Source organism: Diabrotica virgifera, chromosome 5 (assembly GCF_917563875.1).
Source record: "Diabrotica virgifera virgifera chromosome 5, PGI_DIABVI_V3a".
In the NCBI taxonomy this organism is placed as follows: domain Eukaryota; kingdom Metazoa; phylum Arthropoda; class Insecta; order Coleoptera; family Chrysomelidae; genus Diabrotica; species Diabrotica virgifera.
This window is the reverse complement of record NC_065447.1, coordinates 43,319,336-43,345,090: the sequence shown is the minus strand read 5'-3', so window position 1 is coordinate 43,345,090 and position 25,755 is coordinate 43,319,336. Positions and strand designations below refer to the sequence as shown.

The following is a 25,755-nucleotide window of genomic DNA, read 5'->3' as shown; positions in this document are numbered from 1 at the left end:
AGGTTATGTTATTAAAATGTAAACAATTATATCGTCGGCTTACTGCCAAGACCAACCAACTCCATTTTTAAAAGTTTTGACAAATCTACCTTTTAAACTTTAATTTGAAATGAAAAATCGTCTGAATTTAAATAATGATATAATAATTGAAAAATATGACAAAAATATTTTTCAGTTATTAAATAATTTTTTTGAATTCAGTCGATTTTCAATTTCAAATTAAAGTTTAAAAGGTAGACTTGATGTAGTAAATAAAATTAGTTATTAAAATGCAGTACTGCATGCAAAATACAATTAATTAAATTTACCTTTAGAATATATAAACTAATTTTATTTACTACATACAATTGTTTACGTTTTAATAACATAACCTGAATCTGACTTTTTCTTCTTATTATTTTTTTGGACTATGGCCTTGACAATTATCCATTAACCAGGACTAATATAATTGGCCAATATAATTAAAAGTACGAAAAATGTTGCTGAGCGTAGAAACCAGGTGTCGCTTTGCCGAACTTGCACGGTCCCAATAGTTGACAACAATATTAATGAAATTACTTGAAATTCGAGAAAAAACAGACTTTATTTTAAAAAAATGTTGCTTGTTACATTATTCCATTAATAATAAATACCCAAATTTTAGATATATGTAGATTCAGAATTTTCTATTATTGACCGAGTTCGGGGTAGTTTCAACCCTATAGGTGTTAACCAGTGTTTATTTCTTTGTCCCCATCAACTTGTTGGAATTTTTGACGGGTGTGTTTGGTTTTGTCTTTGTTATTGATGGACCTTGTTCATTATCCTACAACCAAATGCAATAATATAACAAGCCACGTCACAAGCCACTACATTAAACTTGAATTTTAATAATGTGACAAGCCACATTTAGGAAAAAATTACATATCGTCGTATTTCCGTTACTTGAGTCACTTCTAGATTATACATAGTCAGGGTCACGGTCACTGTCATCGAATGTAAAGTCAACTTTACTATTTTTCTTTCTAGAATCGTCAAAACTAAATAATTATCCGGAACGCTTCCGCCCATGTTCACCATTTTGATGTGGCTTGTCATTATGTCGAGTAGATACTAGAGACAAACCAGGCCTATGCAATAGTGTGACAATAGATTTATCGGGCCATCTATTAACGAAGGGCTGAGATAATTTATTAGTGGCTTGTTATACTATTACTTTAACCAAGAATAACACTAACTCTTTTTGAACTCATGTGTGGCTTGTCATTGTTTCACATTAAGCCCTTCAATTAATAAAGCGATGATAAATTATCTAGTCTAGATAACCACTATGCTGGATTGGATTTGTAATAGAAAAACAACAATGTTGAAATCTATGGTATGAGACATTTTAACAGCGAATGAAGAACAGTGACACTTGATGACTAGAATTTTAATTCTTAATCATATTAAAGAAATATAAAAAGCGGTTACCACTAAAAAATCTCTATGTAAATAGTAGCAGGTAAAATATACTTACATTAATTGAAGACAAATCTAGTCGCTCTAGACTTTTACATTCCGTGGAAATATATTTCAAGTGGTCAGGTGAAATACCCTTCCATCCACTTAAATTTAAACCTTTCAGTTTACTACAGTGCTCACAGAGAGCTTCCAGGAACGCCTGAATATCTCGGATTTTCCATTCACCTGTGAACAAATAAATTATTTGATGAAATTATTCAACATTAAGAATGGCAATTATTGGAAAGAAGATACATACAATGAAATGCCACTTACCCATATTTAAATCTTGACAATCCATAAGCCTGTTTAATATGAGCCAATGTAATCGCAGGTCAGTCCTAAATCTTTCCTTTACAAAGTTTAGGTCAGCTTTATGCCATAATTTTGATTCAACAGAAACATCTCTCCACAGCTTGCACACTTTACTAAATCTAAAAATGAAAATGGGACACTTCATATAAGATAATCAACCGAAACAACACTTATATTTACAAGGAACTACATATGAATAAAACACTTGAATTTGACCAACTTGGTTTTTTGTACTGATTCTACAGACGTACATTTGTAGCATTTTTTTCACACTGTACAATACAGTCATATGATATTATCATATAAATTCCCTAAGGTTTTATTTACCACTATGAGATTTTTTCTTAAAATTTCGAACGAAAAATAAACACAATCTATATGTATATTCGCGTGAGAATCAAAATATCCCGAGTAATCCAGAAGAGCCTTTTGGACGCTAACATCTCATCGAGAAACATTCCTTTTTACTTTTGTTTTCGACAGGTTTCGAAAGGTGCGACATTTTACCTAGGCTGTCTGACCGTCGGTCTGTCTGACCGCGAATATAACTCCTCCGTCCTTATACCAGCTAGAATGACATATGAGGTGTCAAATGAAAGCTTATAATCTAAGGATGGTACCAAAGGTAAGAAATTTTACCTAAGCTGTCTGTCCGTCGGTCTCTCCGACCGCGAATATAACTCCTCCGTCCTTATACCAGGTAGAATGACAAATGAGGTGTCAAATGAAAGCTTATAATCCAAGGATGGTACTAAAGGTGAGAAATTTGATCTAGGCTGTATGTCCGTTAGTCTGTCCGACCGCGAATATAACTCCTACGTCATTGTACCAGGTAGAATGACAAATGAGGTGTCAAATGAAAGCTTATAATCCAAGGATGGTAATAAAGGTGAGAAATTTGACCTAGGATGTCTGTCCGTCCGACCGAGAATATAACTCCTCCGTCACTTTACCAGGTAGAATGACAAATGTGGTGTCAAATGAAAGCTTATAATCCAAGAATGGTACTAAAGGTGAGAAATTTTACCTAGGCTGTCTGTTCGTCGGTCTGTCTAACCGCGAATATAACTCTTCCGTTCATATACCGGTAGAATGACAAATGAGGTGTCAAATGAAAGCTTATAATCCAAGGATGCTACTAAAGGTGAGAAATTTGATCTAGGCTGTCTGTCCGACCGCGAACATAACTCCTACGTCATTGTATCAGGTAGAATGACAAATGAGGTGTCAAATGAAAGCTTATAATCCAAGGATGGTAATAAAGGTGAGAAATTTGATCTAGGCTGTATGTCCGTTAGTCTGTCCGACCGCGAATATAACTCCTACGTCATTGTACCAGGTAGAATGACAAATGAGGTGTCAAATGAAAGCTTATAATCCAAGGATGGTAATAAAGGTGAGAAATTTGACCTAGGATGTCTGTCCGTCCGACAGAGTATATAACTCCTCCGTCACTTTACCAGGTAGAATGACAAATGTGGTGTCAAATGAAAGCTTATAATCCAAGAATGGTACTAAAGGTGAGAAATTTTACCTAGGCTGTCTGTCCGTCGGTCTGTCTAACCGCGAATATAACTCCTCCGTTCATATACCGGTAGAATGACAAATGAGGTGTCAAATGAAAGCTTATAATCCAAGGATGCTACTAAAGGTGAGAAATTTGATCTAGGCTGTCTGTCCGACCGCGAATATAACTCCTACGTCATTGTATCAGGTAGAATGACAAATGAGGTGTCAAATGAAAGCTTATAATCCAAGGATGGTAATAAAGGTGAGAAATTTGATCTAGGCTGTATGTCCGTTAGTCTGTCCGACCGCGAATATAACTCCTACGTCATTGTACCAGGTAGAATGACAAATGAGGTGTCAAATGAAAGCTTATAATCCAAGGATGGTAATAAAGGTGAGAAATTTGACCTAGGATGTCTGTCCGTCCGACCGAGAATATAACTCCTCCGTCACTTTACCAGGTAGAATGACAAATGTGGTGTCAAATGAAAGCTTATAATCCAAGAATGGTACTAAAGGTGAGAAATTTTACCTAGGCTGTCTGTCCGTCGGTCTGTCTAACCGCGAATATAACTCCTCCGTTCATATACCGGTAGAATGACAAATGAGGTGTCAAATGAAAGCTTATAATCCAAGGATGCTACTAAAGGTGAGAAATTTGATCTAGGCTGTCTGTCCGACCGCGAATATAACTCCTACGTCATTGTATCAGGTAGAATGACAAATGAGGTGTCAAATGAAAGCTTATAATCCAAGGATGGTAATAAAGGTGAGAAATTTGATCTAGGCTGTATGTCCGTTAGTCTGTCCGACCGCGAATATAACTCCTACGTCATTGTACCAGGTAGAATGACAAAATGAGGTGTCAAATGAAAGCTTATAATCCAAGGATGGTAATAAAGGTGAGAAATTTGACCTAGGATGTCTGTCCGTCCGACCGAGAATATAACTCCTCCGTCACTTTACCAGGTAGAATGACAAATGTGGTGTCAAATGAAAGCTTATAATCCAAGAATGGTACTAAAGGTGAGAAATTTTACCTAGGCTGTCAGTCCGTCGGTCTGTCTAACCGCGAATATAACTCCTCCGTTCATATACCGGTAGAATGACAAATGAGGTGTCAAATGAAAGCTTATAATCCAAGGATGCTACTAAAGGTGAGAAATTTGATCTAGGCTGTCTGTCCGACCGCGAATATAACTCCTACGTCATTGTATCAGGTAGAATGACAAATGAGGTGTCAAATGAAAGCTTATAATTCAAGGATGGTAATAAAGGTGAGAAATTTGACCTAGGCTGTCTGTCCGTCCAACTGCGAATATAAGTCCTCCACTACAACAGGCAGAATGACAAGAAAGTTGAGAAACTTGACCTAGGACTTCCGGTTTTAGAAATGCGACCCGAAGTACTGTTTTAAAGTCATCGGAATAGTGCAAGTGATATATTATTCGACGCGACTTCGCGCAAAAAGAGAACAGAATATATACTACCGGTTTCATGACTGTCTGCCTGTCTGGCTTTCTCCTCCGTTATTAATACAGATAGAATGCCAAATAAGGTGTCGAATGAAAGCTTATAACCCAAGGATGGTATTAAAGATGAGAAATTTGACATCGGACTTCCGGTTTTAAAGTTGCAACCGTAAGTACTGTTTTAAAGTTACCGAAATAGTATGAGCGATATATCATTCGACGTGCCTTAGCAAGATGAGAACAATAAATGTAAAATTTTGGTTTTTATATCATTTCCGGTTAAAATGTTCTAACAATCAATCGAAGCGTATTGAAAAGTTGAGTTTGAATCTTTAGTTTCGGTTTTGAAGTCATTTCTGTTTAAACAATGATGACCCAAAGTTTAGTAAAAATGACTCAAAATTAGTAAACTCGTTTATCAATCGGCGCAAAGATACACGAAGCGTTCAAATATACACTTCCAGTTCTACTTTCGATTACTTTGGGTGAAAACCTAGGACTTACGAAGTCCAATTACTTGTTCATTTGGCAGTCGCACTGTGGTTCCACATACCGAAAACGTGGTCATGAACCTTTAATTTATATTGTTTCGTATATTGTTTATACACTTCGGAATTACTTTCGTTCTTAAGGGTTTTTGGCATCGCTGATTACGAATCTGACATTATTTTTTCTGAAAAACAAAATGGCGGATCCAACATGGAGGAAAGAAATTGAAAATGTCAATCAAAACGCAATTTTTTCGTCAAATTTTGTAGTGTAAGGTCGCTGATTACAAATCTAACATTACTTTTTTTTTATAACAAAATGACGGATCCAATATGGCCGAAAGAAATTCGAAAATTTTATTTTAAATGCATATTTGTTTAAAATTTTACATTATAAGGGACTTTTGAAATTGCTGATTACAAAAATATATTTTCGTTATGAAGTACAATATTCAGAACCTATTATGTACAACCGCCCATACATACTCAACAATCGCCAGAATCATGTAATATGCGTCATTTCCCACTTGTGCATTTAAACAACCGCCAGCAACGCATAGGCACTTATAGGCAGCTAAACCAAAGTGATTCTGTATCTTCTTACTATATATTTTAAGATTAATAAACATTAGTCGCAGAATTATGCAGAATTTTGTACTTTTTGAATGTATCTTTACAAAATTTTGATTATTTCAAGTATATTTTCACTATTTAAGGCATTTATTGTTACTAAATCTTAAAGTAACTTACATCTTACATTTACTTAAAAAGAAGAACCTGCTTTACAGCGATAAAATTGATAAACTACAAAACGTTTTACAGAGTCTTCAATATACGCGTTCTTTTTCACTTTAACATTAAAATCCCTAGATAGGGACTTTTTTTTCGCCTCATGACCACGTTTTCAGCATTTGGAACCACTGTGAGTCGGAATGGGAAGTCTCAGGATAGTCATAAAAGCTACCTCGGAAATATGACGCCGTTCATGTACTATTCAAGGCTGCCTGAAGGCATTAAAACCATATAAAACTGGAAATGGTACTAGCAATAGCATTCTTAAAAAATGCATACATAAATATATAAATACTAACTTCACTAACGAAGGTAAACAACCTTCTTGATTTACAACATGGTCAAATATCCTTTCAAGCACAGCAGTTGGTAGTTTTTCGGGGTCTCCCCACACGCTTTGTTCAATCGGTTCATGTTCCTGCGTACTAGAAACATCATTTTCGGTACTCCAAGGTTTGGAGCGTTTTGGCCTCTTTTCATAATCCGAGACATCGGTGTCCGAGTTAACTTTGTGTTTTTTCCGTCTACCGGATTTCTTTTTGCTCGGGGGCATCTGGAAAGACGAGATTCTGTTAGTGCATAAAATTTATGTTATCTGTTTACACATCAACACATATCAGTATAAAGACCACTTGGATACTTTTACATTTAAAATACAATATACAACATAAACTAAAGTAGGTTAAAGGATAATTATTTTAATAGATAAATTTTTATTAGATTCTCAGATATCAAACAAAAAAACTTTGAATCTACAAGAGAACACAGATACAAAATTAATTAATACATAATATATCGATGCCTCAGAAGCCAATCGGTGTAAGTCAGTAAATCTTTAAAATGAGATAATAAGATGTTTGTGAAAACAGTTGCAGAAAAATAAGGAGTCATTAGAAATAAATAAACCTTCTTTATTTATGATAATGTAAGTACTATATTTATAAATACAAACAAAGAAACTAAAAAACTTTCATTATTTTTGAAAAATAACCACTTTTCACCAAAAATATTGACTTACGTGAAATGTCCATCGAAAATAAAAAACAATTAAATATTCTTATGACTTAACTTAAACAGCTACACGAAATAGAACAACAACTGAGTACATATTGTTTAATAGATGTATTCTTCAGCATCTGATAATAATTCTGAATCGTTTTCGAGGCAGCTCTCGTTTGGTTTATTGTCGGCAACTTTCTGTCTCAGAATACAAAAGATCTTGAACTATATTAGACAAAATTTGAGGCCTTCCCTTTGATGGCGGTTGTGAAATATAAATTTCATCGAATTCAACCCATTCCTGCAATGTTTGTTTATAAAATATAGAGTTTGGTTTATTTTTGCTAAACCGTAACTGTTTTATTTGTAGCCAGTTCACTTTTTGACCATTTATATCAATTTTTCTGTTGGTAATAGCACAGTATATAGAGGTTCCACAGTAGAACCACTCTCCGAAAAATTGGAAGTAAAATCTTTCAACGCGCAGGGCGACTGCGCATATTTCCTGGTCGCCCGAGAACCATTCTTCCATTGCTAGTCGAGTAGGAACGTACGGGTTAACAGTGCCGTATTTTGCTTAAATTGAGTTAGTTTTGTGAATAATTGTTAGTATTGTGAAGTTGAACATGAGTAAAATTCGAACTGGTATTAGTCGGTGGTGTTCAGCGAAAATGTGCACGAACAATTCAAAAAATTGTAACTACAGTTTTTCCGATTTCCCAAGGAAGCTGATAGGTACGTATATAATTTTGAATTTGCTTATTTAACCACCTTAACTTAGCAAGAACTTCTTAATACGTGTTTCCGATTTTTTAATAATTTACAGGTAATTAATTTTAAAGGTGAAAATGTAACACCAAGAATAAAATGTGTTAATGGTTGGAAAATAACCATTAATGAAGTGATTCATTTGTGGAATCTACTACAGTCACATGGAATGGATTATTTTTTAACAAGGCGGATGAATCAAGATTGTCTAGAAAACTTTTTTGGTTCAATCAGGCAGCAAGGTGGCAATTGTGTTAACCCTACTCCGGTACAATTTACCGCAGCATTCAAAAGATATTTTTGTTTAGACATGATGCATTCCGGTACAGAAAATTGCGAAAGAGATGCCGGCGATATTTTGTTAAATTTAACCGATATATGTAACGACGAATCACTGCCCGAAACCCCTGCTTTGGTTCCTGAAAACACTTTGCATGACCAAGAATATCAAACATCAGACAAATTACGGAAAAACTTCACAAGATATTTATGCGGTTATTTAATAAAAAAGTGTCTTAGGAAACATGTTTGTCAAATCTGTGAAGCATTTGGGAGAGTACGATGAACTAGACGACTCGTCTCTGTTTTGTTACGTTAAAGCCTACAGTGGTAATGAAACAAACGTTTTTGGCAATCTCTATATGCCGAGCCAAAATTTTGTGCAGTATGTTACAGATTTGGAAATTATTTTTCAAGAGAATTTTCAAAATTTTAGTCATCAACCGAAAATCTTACAAAACTACGTTAACTTATTCGAAAAAATACGCATCCTTGCAGCAATTTTCCAAAGGTTATCTCATTACATTATAGGCTAGAATAAGAATATATTACACATTAAAAACAATTAATAGAAATTTTAAAGTATCTAAGACAAAAGGACATAGGAAATTAATAATTTGGAAACATAATTAGCTTTAAAACTTGTTGTTTGTTTGGGTTTATATGACTGCGGACACTAAATCCATTCGCAAATTTTAATTTTTTTTTACTTATTAGTCATGTTTCGTATACAATTTTATCCGTAAACTAATACTAATATTAATTTCTAATAGATAATCCTTTTTATATTTTTTTGATAATTTAGTTAGTTAAGTAATTCATAATTTAGTTTTATAATGTATTTTTTTGATAATTACTTCTTCTATAACAGGGGTGGCCAAGCTTCTTAATAGTCCGAGCCACTTTTCACAAGTTAAAGTTTTTCGCGAGCCGCAATAAAATACTTATTCAAACAGTATCTATATATGTATAGAAGGTATTTACAATTTTTTTAACAGAACTTTTACTTACTGAAAACCGAAATACAATTACGAAATATTTAAACTTAATTACATTTTTGTTTTCCTTCTTTTGATAATTCTTTAGAATTTGGTGATTAATATGTGACTTCTCAGTAATTCTTTTAGATGCTGGTTAGGTAATATTGATCGGTGTTAGGATTTCACGAATTATAAAATGAAATAAAATGGTCCACACAAGTACGTTGTTCCTAATATGGAAATAATTCGACAAGCATTCTTTTTTAGGGTACCTTCTTGGATTCTGGTACAAATTTCCAAAATTCGGTATTCGGCGTCGACTTATAGTTTTATTTTCGAGCTTGATCTTCTTGCGTCTCTATTAATTTTAATTCTCCAGATGTTTTTTGGGTCATATATTGGTAATAATAAAAAATTCACCTTATGAACTATGTTCATTTCAAACGAATTCGGAAAAAAATGAAGAGACGATTTAACATATTTTAAGTCTTCAAATCTATTTTGAAGTTCGGTCAATATTCCTTCCGGCTTTTTTATATACCTACTCGTTAAGTTTTTCTAGTATAATATGGTAAACATTTTTTTCTAAGTCGAGTAAAATGACTTGAATGCAAAATGTGTACCTAATACAAATTACATCTGTAGCAAGAGTTATACGAAAATCGGTCTGGATTCGGTTGATTACTGACTTTTACATTGCGCCACTCTTATGTAATGTTCGTTAGGGCAGTTTTCGATGTGTCATATCATTCTTATCTTGGATGGAAATGGAATTTGTTACAAAGTCTTTCATGTTTGTTGTCAGTAAATTAAAAGACATTTTGAAACACATATTATGGAACGATAATAATTTTTTTAAATCATATCTAATACAAAATTGAAAAATAACTCGGGTACAATCGAGAGCCACAAGTAATACTTCAAAGAGCCGCATGTGGCTCGCGAGCCGCAGTTTGGCCACCCCTGTCCTATAATATTATATAATAAATTTTTCTGCAGCTCTATACTTAATTCAAGAGCTATATTGAATAAAATAATTTAATAAAATATATATATTGTTCAAGTTCCTCATTTTTTTAGGGGGAGAATAGGAATCACCCGGTACTCTCTCCAACTATCTGAAATATCTTCTGATAGCCATATTTGAATAAAAAAAAATTAATAGTGTTTTTTTTCTATTTTGATATAAATTTGCCAACATAATATAAGGTATATTCCTATTCCTGCCGAAGTATTTTTCTTATTAAGACTTATTTCTAATTCATACAAACTAAATGACACTGAAAGTGGATAACACTGGACATAATTTTCTTAAAAACGCATCAACCCATTCTCCTTTGGTCACTGGATTTACTTGTGGTTTAAAAATGGATTTGACTAGACTATGTCCCGCAGACATCCTGACAATGCAGATGCTTTGTTGATCTGACTCCTCAGGTACTTTACTGGGCCACAATTTAACTTCAAAAAATAATTTTATTAACGTTTCTACTTCCAATTCGGACGTCGTTGTCAAAATACAAAATATTAATTTATTTTTGTATTTTGACAACGGCGTCAGAATTGGAAGTCGAAACGTTAATAAAATTATTTTTTCGAGACATTTTTTAGAATTATGGATAGATGGCGCTATAATCGGAAAAAACGGTTGTTGGAAATGGAAAATTAAATTAAAAAATGGAGTCCCCACTAAAATGGAAAATTTTACTTTTTTTGGTTTTAGGACCTAATAATCACAACCCAATAGGTCCCCATAACGCTTGAGTGACTGCAAATTTAGCATACTTTGCTCCCCTACCATAAATGAAAGTAAAGGACTTTTTGGCATAAAAAATGAACAAAAGATGTCAAAACAAACCTTTATTTACAAAGTCACAATACCCTAGGCTATTTTTCAATGTTAAGCACCAATGCCTTGGTGGTTAAGGTATTTATTGTATCATGGAATCAGTTTTTCGATGCCGCTGTTGTAGTCTTCCACCGCCAAACGTCTGAGCCAGGAAACCACTTCATCTTTGAGCTGTTGGTAAATTCCAAACTCCTTTCCACCCAAAAAATCCTTCAGTTTCGATAACAGATTATAATCAGAGGCACAAGGTCTGGGCTGCGAGGAGGCTGCTCGAAAATTTCCAATTGAAAACGTTGAAGTTTTTGCCGATGCATCGGGCTGAGCATTGTTGTGAATCAGAAACACCTTTGTCGACAACATACCACGTCGTTTGTAACATTTTTTTTTTATTTTTTGTCTTTTTTTATAAAGTTAATTTTCTAAAATACGGCGCCATTGAGTGTCCATGTCGCTTTGAAATCATTTTTACTGCTTTTTGTTAACTTTTAAAAGCGCAACATGGTTTCTACAGGTTAAGAATTATAGAATTGTGTCCTCTAACCCTCGGGAGATAAAGTGAAGAGGTCCGATTAGGCGCATGTACCTTTTCCCATAAATCTAAGTGTCCTTTTTAAAAATTTTTAAATCAAATCGGGTAAGAAATTTTTTAAATGCATAATGAATTAATAACTTTGTACCTTTGAAATAATTTATACTAAATATAATGCTATTCTACTTGTATAATATTAAATAATTGAAAAAAGTACCTGTGTACAAAAATTGCTTTTTTTAATTCTGATTTTTATGGCATTCTTGTCTCCACTGATCTGACTCTGGTACATGGTCACCAATGCTTTTCTTGGCCGTCCCCTTCCGGGTCCACTCGAAAGCTTCTTCTTCTTGTTACTCTTTTTAATGACACCGTTCCTGTACTCCGTGGGCTCGTAGCTGACGTCGTCATCATCGAATGATTTGTCATTGTTAATATTGTAAGGATCTTCAGAGTCGTCCTGAGAGTCTGCTTCCTGGTCCAATTTGCTAAAATCGGAAAAAGAGGATCTTAGAAACCAATGTGTTAATTACTTAATACCCCTGCCTGGCCTGGGGTAATTGCAGGGGGGATCGAGTAGCTCTGCGGTTACCACAGCTGGCCCCAAGCCCGGATAAAATGTGGAGGGTGATATTGGCAAGGTTAGCAACCTATAGACGGAGAGGCAGCGCCGAAAAATATCTCTGAATTTACTAAAGCTGGATTTTTCACAGTTGATTACTGTGAGTGTGTAGAGAAACATACTGCGGTCGGTCAAGCGAAACGTAGAACAGGGGTTACTGAGAGGTTATCAAAGTTGCTTTCCTACGAAGATAATGCAATCAATTTACTAAGGCTGAAAATCAGTACACACATTCTAAATTGAATATAAATAAAAGTTATTATAGTCGGTCAGCTGTATGACGGGACAGAGCCGGTTGGTCGGCCCCAGTAAATGTACAGGGTTATTCACTATATTTTGAACCGCCTGTAAACTGCTTTATTTACAGAATTAGAAAAAAATGTGAAGTACAAAAGTTATTTGATTTTTAAATTATGATTTTTGACATAATATGCCATAATATATATTATATATCGTACTAGTGACGTCATCCACTTGGGCGTGATGACGTAATCGACTATTTTTTTAAATGGGAATAGGAGTCGAGTGCTAGCTCATTTGAAAGGTTATTCAATTCCCTATTCAGTAATATAAACATTAACATGATTAATTATACAGGGTGTCCAAAACTATTTTTTTTAATTAAATTAATTGACACAAGAAGTAGAATGTATGAAATTTATTTAATTTAAAATACATTTTACTTCTGTTAGAAAACAGAAATAAGTTTATTGCACAAATAAACATTGATTTTCGCTTAAATTCAATGTTCAAACTGACAAGAGGCAGATGGGTGTCAGCTTGAACATTGAATTTAAGTGAAAAGTAATGTTTATTTGTTCAATAAACATTTATTTCTGTTTTTTGACAGCAGTAGAATGTATTTTGAATTAAATAAATTACATACATTCTTCTTTTTGTTAATGTTTATATTACTGAATAGGGAATTTAATAACCTTTCAAATGAGCTAGCACTCAACCCCTATTCCCATTTAAAAAAATAGTCGATTACGTCATCACGGTCAAATAGATGACGTCACTAGTTCCATATATTATGCCAAAAAATCATAATTTAAAAATCGAATAACTTTTGTATTTTACATTTTTTTCTAATTCTGTAAATAAAGCAGTTTACAGGGGGGTCAAAATATAGTGAATAACCCTGTACATTCACTGGGACCGACCGACCGGCTCTGTCCCGTCATACAGCTGACCGACTATAATAACTTTTATTTATATTCAATTTAGAATGTGTGTACTGATTTTCAGCCTTAGTAAATTGATTGCATTACCTTCGTAGGAAAGCAACTTTGATGATAACCTATCAGTAACCCCTGTTCTACGTTTCGCTTGACCGACCGTAGTATGTTTCTCTACACAATCACAGTAATCAATTGCGAAAAAACTAGCTTTAGTAAATTCAGAGAGATTTTTCAGTGCTGCCTCTTGGGACTACTACCAATCGTAAAAACGAATACTGCTCAAAGAAGCCATGTGAAACCTCTGAACCGAATTGATAATATGAAGACAACTACAGTAAGAAATAAGAATAAGTGAAAAATATTCAAAACAAATGGAACATGACTTCTGCGGAACACCAAAAGATGAAAATAGGAAGTGGTTGAATGTTCGAATATATGAAATTTACGAAATTAAAAGGTAGATATCGAGCACTGAGTTTTTATTAAATCTTGCCCAAGTATACTTTCGCTCCTAGAGAATCTTCAGAGGCATTTCGTCAAAAAAGGAATGTATCCTCGAATGTCATTAACATTTGTCTGAATGGTGGCAACACCAACAATGGATAGGCTTATCAAGAAGAAGAAGATTGTAATGTGTGTTTCGAAAGCTACGACATTAAAGGTAAAAGAGGAAGAAAAACTATTTTTTTAAAGAAAAGCAATAAGAAAAATATTGAGACCTATCTTAAACGAAAAAGAAGCACGGCATGGATGAACCCTGAAATACATATGTGAATAAAAAACGAGAACATAGTGATATTAATAAAAGACAAAGGATTAGATGGTACAGCATATAATGAGAAAGAAATAATAGACAAAAGGAAGGCCTAAGGAATGATGGAGAGAGCAGATAGAACAGGATTTGAAAAAGTGGAGGTACGAAATGTGGGCAGGAGGTAACAAGATAGAATCGAATGAAGAAAAATAATGAGTATTGAAAAAGAGTGAATAGTAAATATAAAGATTTTATATGTAGGTAACAATGTAACTATGCATGAAGTGAAGGGATTGTAAGTTTTTATTTGCAAAAGAATATATTTACCCATCAAGACTATCTTCTTCTGTGTCGTCCTTTGCACCTTCCATTCCAGGGCTTTTTTCGCTCGATTCAGTCGTGGTTTGCGGTGTATCACACTCTGTATCAATGTCTGTATCGAATCTAGCACTATTTGAAGACACTATGTCCTCACAAATATTATTATTTGGTAAAAAATTACACATGTCACCGTTAGTTTTTAAATCATCACTCGGTATCAAAGTAGAACAACTTTCTGTTGACAGTTGTTCATGGAGTAAGTTTATATTTGACATTCTACACTGGTTATTTTACATTTTATAAGGAAAGAAACAAACTACACAAAGTTCTCGATTGCTGAATGCGTTATGTCGGCAGGAACATTTTTGGAGTTGTAGTCATTCCCCTGCAACAAAAGAATTTAACGTTTAGTCCAAAGATACACCTTTTAAGTGAGTCATCACACAAAAATCACGACAGCTGCTGAAATTGCAACGCATTTTCCTATTCCAATTTTTAAAATTGATGTAAATTTATTTAAATGGAAGAATTATACACATAATATAGTTTCAAAAGTTATGTATCACCTAAAATTATGCTCATTTTCACAGTTGATTTTTTCGTGAACAGATTAACTGATTCCGCTATTTTTTTTTGTTATTTTAGATTTTTCTTTGGTATTTACACAGTTGAGCAAAGGTTTATTCCAACTTCTTTTTTGAACTTTTACCAGGTGCAAAAAAGAAATGTTTTTCTTATGTTAAGTTTGAGACACCCCGTACGGAGGACAAGGTATAAGTATGGGTATACATAAAAACGTATTGTTGTCCTATGTTTTTTGAACATTTTGTTTTTTAAATGTCCCTGATTTCTTTAGAAACAAAGAAAATATACGGAATTATTTTTTAACATGACATTTTAACTAAAATAACTAAATTAACCATAAAAAACAGTTAACAAAACCTTAAAAAAGAAAGGCAGATAAAGTTAACAATTCTAGTCGACACCTTGAGTTATTTGTCGATTAAGTGAGCGGTACGCACAGCGCAACATAAGAGAGACGAGATTATTTAACGGAGGTTCTGTGATGTTTTGGGATGGGAATTTCCTTGGGAGTAAGTACGGATTTGGCGTCTACGTGGAGACTCTTTAACACATTGCGTGCCACGCTTTAATCGGGATAATAGTCTCAGGGGCCATTGATATCCAAGGCAATGAAAGTAAGACGTACGTGTATATCAAAAATGAGCGACGTGTCCCCTGGCAAAATATCTGTATTGGGACCGTGCAAGTTCGGCAAAGCGACACCTGGTTTCAACGCTCAGTAACATTATTCGCAATTTTGATTATATTGGCCAATTATATTGGTCCTGGTTACTAGATAATTGTCAAGGCCATAGTCCAAAAAAATAATAAGAAGAACAAATAAGATTCAGGTTATGTTATTAAAACGTAAACAATTGTATGTAGTAAATAAAATTAGTTATTAAAATGCAGTACTGCAAGCAAAATACAATTAATTAAATTTACCTTTATATAATAATTGCATATCATATCAATATTGTGGAGCAATATATAATTTTTCTTCTTCATTGACAGTAGATATGAAATATACGCCAATTTGACAATTTCAATTGACAATGAATTATTTAAGAAAGTTACATATATTTCTACGCTATGGCAGCTAATCTGGAAAGCTCAACGTAGGTGGCGCTCGTGTAGTTGGAGGTCATGTCAACTTACGTCAATACTTCAAATCAATATATTTCCAAGTAAATATTGCATATTTGTTTCGCTGTGTGAATTAAACTTGAGAAAATAAAATCCCTCAATGTTGTGCTGTGCATTTGTGCTCATCGAGAACATCAGGACACAGGTTTCCGAAAGATATTCTGATGAGAAAAAAGTGGATTGTAGCAATAAGAAGGAATAAATATGTGCCGAGAATAAATGCACGTATCTGCAATAAACATTTTGTTGAAACAGATTACGTATTGCCCCCAGATTCGACTGTAAAAAATAGAATACTTCACTATAAAATTCAGATCAAAATTTATTATAAACGCACGGATTAAGATATGCAATTTTATATACATTCACACTGTTGCCACATCTACAATGACCTTTTATGGAGTGAACATGTAAAAAAATTTATATTTGAAGTAATAATATCGAAAAATGTGAAATACTAATTGTTAAATAATTCTCAAGTTCTCAATATTTTTTAGTGACTACCTAAAACATAACCTGACCAAACCTAACCTAGCGTCATCGAAAATAATATAAAAAAGTTAATATGTAACTGAACATTTTAGTGACATATTATCTTTAAAATATGCTTTAAAATGACTAAAACATAACCTGAGCAAACCTAACCTAATCGAAAATAATATAAACAAGTTAATAACTGAAAATTAAAGTGACCCAGTACCATTCAAATATTCTTTACTGACTAAAACATAACCTGATCAAACCTAACCCTAATTTTTTCTAATTTCACCTTAAATTTAAGGTCGCCTTTCACGTAGACAAACACCCAAATAATTATACTTAATTAAAATTAACACATTCTATATTTCCATAAGGAATTATAATTTTTTTTAATAAGACAACATTGCAGAATCAACTGCGCTCAACCCATGCTTAAACCAAATTTACACCAAATGCGCAACTGCCATGGCGGCCATATTTTGAAAATATCACATTTTTAAATAAGATAAACACAAAAATTAATGCTCAGCGCACTTAATTGTGAATTTTAAATTGATAAAAAAAGTAAGGCAGATCGCACATAGGTATCATATTATACACAGCTGTCAGACTCGTGTGGGGAGTGAATCAATACCAAATAAATACCCTCTGAGCTATAGAAATAAAACATTGAGACGATTATTAATATAGTTTATCATTCGATAAGTGCTTCCTTTTTCCAGTAACTCTCGCATCCCTTCTTAATTCGTTTTTTCAACGCACAAACATTCTCCAAGATCCGTATATTTCGGCCATAATTTATTATTTATTAAATCGTAATAAAAAACACCATATACAAACTTCACGAATAGTCAAAACTTTGACCTCCAACTACACTAGCGCCGCCAGGCGGAAGCAACGGCGTACATAGGTGCCATTCTCGCACGATCGTTTCTCGTATCCCCTCCAAGTACTGCACACCGCGAATATCTCATATATATGAGCCACGCAGCACGCAATGTGTTAAATAGCAAGATATACATTGCACACATTTTCTTTCTTTGAACACTTTTTCCTTTCGCACTAAATACAGGAAATAATTTCATTTTAGTATATTAAGACATGGCCTCCTCACGTATATCATGTCGTCAGTTAAAACACATAATAAAGAATAAAACCGTCTAGTTTCTTTGTTATTAAAGATATCAGAAAAACTAAAAAATAAAATGTTCATTAAATACGAGACTACAACATAATTTCGATGTATATGACCTTTGTACAATTTCCTCCATACAGAGTGTCTCAAACTTTTGTTTCAGTTAAAACACATGTTAAAGAATTAAACCGTCTAATTTCTTTGTTTCTCAAGATATCAGGGACATTCAAAAAACAAAATGTTCACAAAACATAAGACTACAATACGATTTCGATGTATACTCACACTTGTACCTTGTTCTCCCTACGGGGTGTCTCAACTTAACATAAGAAAAATATTTTTTTTCATCCACCCTATATAAGTATGTAACATTTGCCCAAGTATGTAAAAATTAGCGGAATCCGTAAATCGGTTCATGAAAAAATCAACTATGAAAAATGAGCATAATTTTATGTGATGTATAACTTTTAAAACTATGTATGTTTATTTTTATGTACGATATAAACAGAAATTATTTTTAAAAAATAATTTAAAATAGATTAAAACAAATTTATTAAGGGGAATTTTACTTCCCGTGAGATGACCTACCGACCCCCATACGGTAGGTCATCTCACGTGCACTTATTAAAGATGATGAAGGTGCTATGTTTAACCAACCTAAACATTGATTAACCTCAATACCAACCTCATATTATTTATAGTGATGGCTTTTGCCAGATTCTTTAAATCAACCTACACAGGTTCTAATATATGGAGTGTTAAACAGCAGTGTTCAAAAAATACAATTTCGCTCCAACATAGATCGAAGTTACCATAGTCCAGAGAAATAAGGATATTCTCGGGACACTCAAAGATCCAGGTAGCTGACCACTTTTTTAGTTATTGTAGGCCTAAAGGAAGAAAACCTACCTGTTTCCTGACTAGAGTTCGCGTCCGTTTTTTAATTATTAACAATTTAGAGCAAAAATCGTGATTTTTTTGATTTTTTGCACCCCATTCAAAATCCAAATAGTTGACATAAAATTACAAAATTTAATTTTTTAGAAAACCTTCAAAATGCGGATTTTTGAAAGTTAAAAAGTTAATTTGTTGCTACGAAAACTGCAAAATAAGTGAAAATCGTTATTTGTTAATAACTTTTACTAAAACTACCTTAGAACTTTAGTGTTTCACCCAAAGTTGTGTATTGGGGTACTTAACAAACCCTCAAAATTTGAGACCGATCCATTTATTAGTTTAAGAGTTATTCTATTTGTTTATCCCAGAGACCTTTATTTTGCAATAACATAAGACATAAAATAGTGAAGATAGGGTAATTCTGGGTATGCCAAATGAAAGTAGAAGAGTGATAGTATCAAAATATATTAAGAAAAGATAAAAAAATTAATTAATATAGTCAAAAATCCTAATTCCAAATTTTTGAAATTTTGTAGTTTTTAGAATAACTTTAAAAATCTTACTAAGGAAGTAAAACTTCGCTTGTAGGTAAATGGTATATAAATTTTGGTATATAAATATGGTATATAAATTGGATAAAAGTGGGTACATCTATAGTACAAAATCACACAAACGTTTTCGGACCAATCAGTCCAACATCAGGTGGTAGAAACTTTAGATCCAAAGTAGTTGGAACTAGCTACATAGATAGGTCAATAAACCTTCATTTTACAATAATTATGCCATTTCGGCTACAACAATGTCGACAATAAGTCGATGTTAAAAGGATTTAAAAATGCAGCGTTATTATAATGTGGTCTTCATCTTGGCTTCAAACTGACAGACTAGTTTGGCAATACAAATTGCATATTTGTAATACATATACAGAAAAATTACATACAATTTAAAAAAATAACGATCAAAATATATTCAGCAGATCTCGAGATATAGAAAATGATAGTAGTTTTAAGTTGCCTTTTTTAGTTTTTGAACTCGTGCATTTGTCGGCTCCCAGCTCCTCCTTCACTTACCATGACTAGTCACCAATTGAACTACATTTTTCAAAATTCGTGTAAAATGCCAACTTTTCTAATATGTAAAATGATTTTTTCTAAGGACAATATTTTTAAAGTTATTCTAAATGTTTATAAACTACAAAATTTCAAAAATTTGGCATTAGGATTTTTGACTATATTAGATAATTTTTTTATATTTTTTTAGTGCATTTTGATAGCATCAGTTTTCTACTATCATTTGGCATACGCAGAATTGCCATATCTTCACTATTTTCTGTCTTATTGCCAAATAAAGGTCTCTGGGATAAACAAATAGAATAACTCTTAAACTAATTAATGGATCGGTCTCAAATTTTTGAGGGTTTGTTAAGTACATACCCAATACCTAACTTTGGGTGAAACAATAAAGTTCTAAGGTAGTTTTAGTAAAAGTTATTAATAAATAACGATTTTCACTTATGTTGCAGTTTGCGTAGCAACAAATTAACTTTTTAACTTTCAAAAGTCGACATTTTGAAGGTTTTTCAATGTTCTAAAAAATTAAATTTTGTAATTTTATCTTAACTATTTAGCTTTTGAATGGGGTGCAAAAAATCGAAAAAATCGCGATTTTTGCACTAAATTGTTAATAATTAAAAAACGGACGCGAACTCCAGACAGTAAACAGGTAGGTTTGTGTAGGTAAATGAAGCAGAAATGTCTCAGAAACAAAGCCTGAAGCGACTGGCGACTATGAATGTCAGTTACACGCTCAAAATCAATATTTTTAAATAAAATATGTATCAACTCAATGGTAAAAAATTCGGTATCTTTCTTTTGATCAGAATGTCCTACAGATCAAAATGCATGTTAAAGGTGAAAAGTGCAGCTTTTGTAAGCAATTTTTGCACTTTGCCACAAATTAAGTCAGTTTCTGTAAAGCTGATAAATAAATAAACATTGCGCGATATTTGCTATTTTTTACGATTCTCATTAGAATAATAAAATCGTATCACTTCCATTGACCGTTCGCTGTAGAATTTTCACTGTTAAAACCTAATCTTCAAAAAGTATAACGTGAAATTTCAATTTTGGGTTATGGCAAAAAATATGAGGTATTTTAAATATGCCTAAAAACGCTGAATTTAAACTTTCACATTACAAACGATATCGCATAACGGGAAATGCATTTTTAAATGTTTTAGATCGTTTGTAATGTGAAAGTTTAAATCCAGCGTTTAGCATATTTGAAATGCCCCATATTTGTTGCTAAAGCTCAAAATCAAAATTGTTATAGACCAGGGCGGATCTGTGAAAAATCGTCTATTTTTTGATGTGCGAGGTGGCATTCGGATTTTTGCAGATAAAGTTAGGTATTTAACAACTTCAACAATAATAATTGACAAAATAAGTTATCAATCGAAGTAGCACAGAAAACAACAATAAATATCATTCCCATACCACCAGATTGGTTGGTTTTACCAACAGCTGGTTACCAACAGGTACTTTCTTTGGTTACAGCCTCCCGAGATTTTCAAAAATTATAAATCATACAGGATGCCGAGGAAATTAAGATGAGAGAATTTTAAATAATTCACAACCCATCTGCTCAGCGTGGTAAAAGTTCCAACAAGAAAAATTCCTTAGTACTCAACAAAAGAGTAAATGAATTAAAATGTATAAACATTTTCAATTTCTAAACCAGAGTATTATGCAGCTGCTGCATTTTCGTGTTGCAAAAGAAATTGAAAATGTTTATACATTATAATAATAATTGACATAATAATAATTGACTTATGCTCCTTCTCAAATATGCCCGGAACATTAATAAAAAAAATAAAATGTACTTTAAAAATTTCGAAAAACATCGATTTTTTTTCTACTTTCTTTGCTCAGAACCTTAAAACGATTCATTTTGGAACAAAGTCGTACATAAATAAAATAAAGATAATTGAATTTTGTATGATAAACGACTGGTTAAAAATGTCTTAAATTATTACCTTTTCTGGAAAATAGCAATAAATTCAAAAGAAGGGGGCAAAATAAGCCTGTTTTTATTCAATGTTTTCAACCACTTTGGTTGAACTTGAACTTTCGTAATTCGCTTAGAAAATTCTTACAACATACAGTTCACCAAATACAGCTGAAAGTGTGAAAACGCGCGACGATCATGATGCGCATTCGTCAAACGACGGACCTCGCACTCGCACTGACGGTCCAGACCGTTTGTATGTGCGTTCTCACTTCATTGTTAGCGCAGGCAATGGGAATTTCACACTTTCAACTATATTTGGTGAACTGTACTTAAATCGTTCACCAAATTTCATTAAAATCGACCTGATAGATTTTGCAGAATAATTTTGCAATCTAATTTTTTTAAAAAAGTTCAAATTTTTTATAAACTTTCTGAAGAAAAAGTAGATTATCTAGAAGTTTGCTAATTTTTTTACAAATAAAGAGGTTCTCTACATATCTAATACACTTTACAGAATTAAAATCGGATTATTTAAGCGGCCTCAGCACTGTTAAAAAGTCAACAATTTTTTTTCTTATAAACAATTACAGTGAGGACGTTTGAGTTGGCATAATTTCATTTTCTCGAGAATAGGCGTCGCAGGAGATAAATCTCGAAACAGGTCGATTTTTATTTTTAAATTCTAATTTTTTGGTATATATATCATACTAGTGACGTCATCCATCTGGGCGTAATGACGTAATCGATGATTTTTTTAAATGAGAATAGGTGCCGTGTGATAGCTCAATCGAAAGGCTATTCAATTTTGTATTCACTAATATAAACATTAACATAATTATTTATACAGGGTTTGCATTAAAAAAAAAATTTGAATTAAATTAATTCATGACGTCACTAAATAGTATGATATTTACCAATGCCAAAAAAATTATAATTTAAAAATAAAAATCGATCTGTTTCGGGATTTATCTCCAGAGTCGCCCATTCTCAAGAAAATGAATTTATTCCAACTCAAACGTAATCACTGTATTTCTTTATAACCCAAAACATTGTTTATAATTATTTTAAAACAGTGCTGTGGGCGGTTTAAGTATGTTATTAAGAATTATGAAGGTCCTAAGGGTTGAAAAACATTGAATAAAAACAGTCTTTTTGCCCCCTTATTTCCTATTTATTGCTATTTTGCAGAAAGGGTAATAATTTAAGACATTTTAAACCAGTCGTATATTATACAAAATTCAATTATCTTTATTTTCTTTCCCTACGACTTTGTTCCAAAATGAATCGTTTTAAAGTTATAAGCAATGAAAGTAGAAAAAAATCGATATTTTTCGAAATTTTTAAATATTTAAATTTTTTTATTAATGTTCCCGGCATATTTGAGAAGGAGCATGAGTCAATTATAATTATTGAAGTTGTCACCTAACTTTATCTGCAAAAATCCGAATGCCACGTCTCACACCTACCTCAAAACAGATCCGCCCTAGTCTATTATAGGTTTTGAAGATTAGGCTCTAACAATGAAAATTCCATAGTAACCGGTCAATAGAAGTAATAAATTATTTTATTGATCTCATGAGAATCGTGAAGACTGAAAAAAATCGGGTTATGTCTCGTATTTATTTATTTATAGAAAATGACTTAATTTGCGTCAAAATACAAAAATTACATGCACTGCACTCTTCACCTTTAAAACACATCTTAATTTTTGTCGAGAAGGCATTCTGATCAAAGGATACCGAATTTTTACCACCGAGTTGATACAAATTTTATTTAAAAAATTGACTTTGTGCGTGTAATAGTACGTTCTTTAACCCTGCTGTCCTGTTCGGGTCTATTTGACCCAAAAAATAATTCTAACAATAAAAAACTGAAAACGTTTGTTTTCTATACTTCCACAAAATTTATTATATCTAAGTGACTACAGCTGTTTCGGCGGAGTGCCTTTCTCAAGTAATATAGTTTACAATGTGTTTGCCTTTTTAATCTTCAACTGAAGAGGTTGAGGAGTGGGGAGCTGTTTGTCTCGAGTTGGTCATTCAGAATTATATCTGTATTTTTCAGTTTATTAATTTCCATAGATTCTAAAAAAGATAGCTTAAGGCCTTTATTTTGAATATGTAGAATTTTAAACTCTTCATTGAAAGAATGATTATGATCTAGTTGAATATGTAGAATTCTACATATTCAAAATAAAGGCCTTAAGCTATCTTTTTTAGAATCTATGGAAATTAATAAACTGAAAAATACAGATATAATTCTGAATGACCAACTCGAGACAAACAGCTCCCCACTCCTCAACCTCTTCAGTTGAAGATTAAAAAGGCAAACACATTGTAAACTATATTACTTGAGAAAGGCACTCCGCCGAAACAGCTGTAGTCACTTAGATATAATAAATTTTGTGGAAGTATAGAAAACAAACGTTTTCAGTTTTTTATTGTTAGATAAAATGAACTTCCATCAAGTAACGGTCGAATCCATCAATTATTTACAAAAAATAATTTATTTCTTATTTTACAAATTATTATTACGCGGCGTAACGATTTGGTGTTTCGTGGCTTTATTACCTAATATGAGGTCTTTCAATTGCATATGAGATAAACAATCAACTTCCTGACTTTTTTGATAAAAATGAAATTGCTACCTAGGGTACGTTCGGGTCAATATGACCCGCTTATTTAAACCGTTAAAAATTACCTATGTATGTGTGTTTAGTTGGCAGTATTCTATATTGGCAGTACCTGTATGTTTGTCAGCCGGATACGTCTATAAAGAAAAACAGGTTTCTGCAAGCTAGAACTTGTAAAATAAACTGTAGTATAGCTGGACGATGTTGTAAACCAAATTATAAATATGACCAACATGGACGGACAGCATGTCTTTGGAACCAACTGGAAAGACATGAATGAAGTTGGTTTCCAAGCATACATTGGTCTTTTATTTTTAGCTCGAGTTTATAAGTCCCATGGTGAATCAACTAAAAGTATGTGGAATGCAGAAACGGGTCGTAGCATATTTCAATCAACAATGTCGCTTGATATATTTACAAAAAGTTTGCAAGTAATACGTTTTGATAACAAAACTACTAGACAGGATAGGAGACGTTTTGATAAACTTGCTGCAATACGTGAAATTTAGGAAACATAAGTTGAAAATGTACCAAAATTTTTTAACCCTGATGAAAATGTTACCTTTGATAAGCAACCAGTTGCCTTTAGAAGCCGCTCTCCTTTTAAATGATACATTCCAAGTAAGCCAGCGAAATATGGTACAAAAGTTTGGGTTTTATATAATTATAAACAGTAAAACTTCTTATGCTCTAAAATTGCAGTTCTATACAGGAATTCGTGTGATATGTGGCTTGAGTAGTGATTTGGAATGCCACAATATTACGTGTAATAACTTTTTTACATCATAAATTTAGGACAATTTCTTCTAAAACAAAGTAAATACAATGTCGGGGACTATAAGTAAAATAAACCGGAGTTTGAACAAAAATCGCGAATAAAGAAGTTCATAGCTCGTCTTTTTTGCTTCACTCAAGATACCACTGTTGTTGACAATATTCCTAAAAATAATAAAAATGTTGTTCTTATGAGTACTTTGCACTACTTTCATCAAATGAAAAAGCCCCAAATTATTTTTGATTACAATTACAATAAGGGAGCAGTGGATACTCTAGATTAGCTTGTTGGCTACATGTCAGAAGAGATAAATCGCTGGCCAATGGTTGTTTTTTATAATCTGCTGGACATTTCTGCCTACATCACGTTCGTGTTATGGGCATTAATAAATATCCAATGGAATACCAATAAACTGGCAAAACGGCGAATTTTTCTTGAGGAATTGGGAAAAAACTAATGAAACCAGTCATCATTTCCAGAAAAAATATACCAATAACTAAAGGCTCTCACCCTAGCCTAAAGTAGCGAGTACTCTTAGAAAGCGAGTACTAAAATGTTATGTATTTTGTGTTCTTTTGTATGGTGTGGAGACATAGAATCTCAATAAACAATTTCTCAATAGATTGGAAGCATTTGAGATGTGGACGTATCGAAGAATGCTGATAATCTCCTTGACAGACAGAATAACCAATGAGGAAGTACTAAGGAGAATACAGAACAGCAGGGAGATACTGGATTCCATCAAAATAGGAAAACTTCAATACTTATGTCATATAA

General features: G+C 32.8%; 1 protein-coding gene across 1 annotated transcript in view; it reads right to left on the bottom strand.

Annotated features, from left to right (window-relative positions):
* Nucleotides 1-25,755, bottom strand: part of LOC114328396 (F-box/LRR-repeat protein 6) — a 54,318-nt gene that overhangs the window by 21,465 nt on the left and 7,098 nt on the right. The window contains exons 2-6 of the mRNA XM_028277235.2: nucleotides 14,347-14,725; nucleotides 11,680-11,950; nucleotides 6,358-6,611; nucleotides 1,759-1,916; nucleotides 1,499-1,668 (exon numbers count right to left, since the gene is read on the bottom strand). Coding sequence (XP_028133036.2) covers nucleotides 1,499-1,668; nucleotides 1,759-1,916; nucleotides 6,358-6,611; nucleotides 11,680-11,950; nucleotides 14,347-14,615 — 1,122 coding nt within the window. The 5' untranslated portion in view covers nucleotides 14,616-14,725. The remainder of the gene's footprint in view (nucleotides 1-1,498; nucleotides 1,669-1,758; nucleotides 1,917-6,357; nucleotides 6,612-11,679; nucleotides 11,951-14,346; nucleotides 14,726-25,755) is intronic.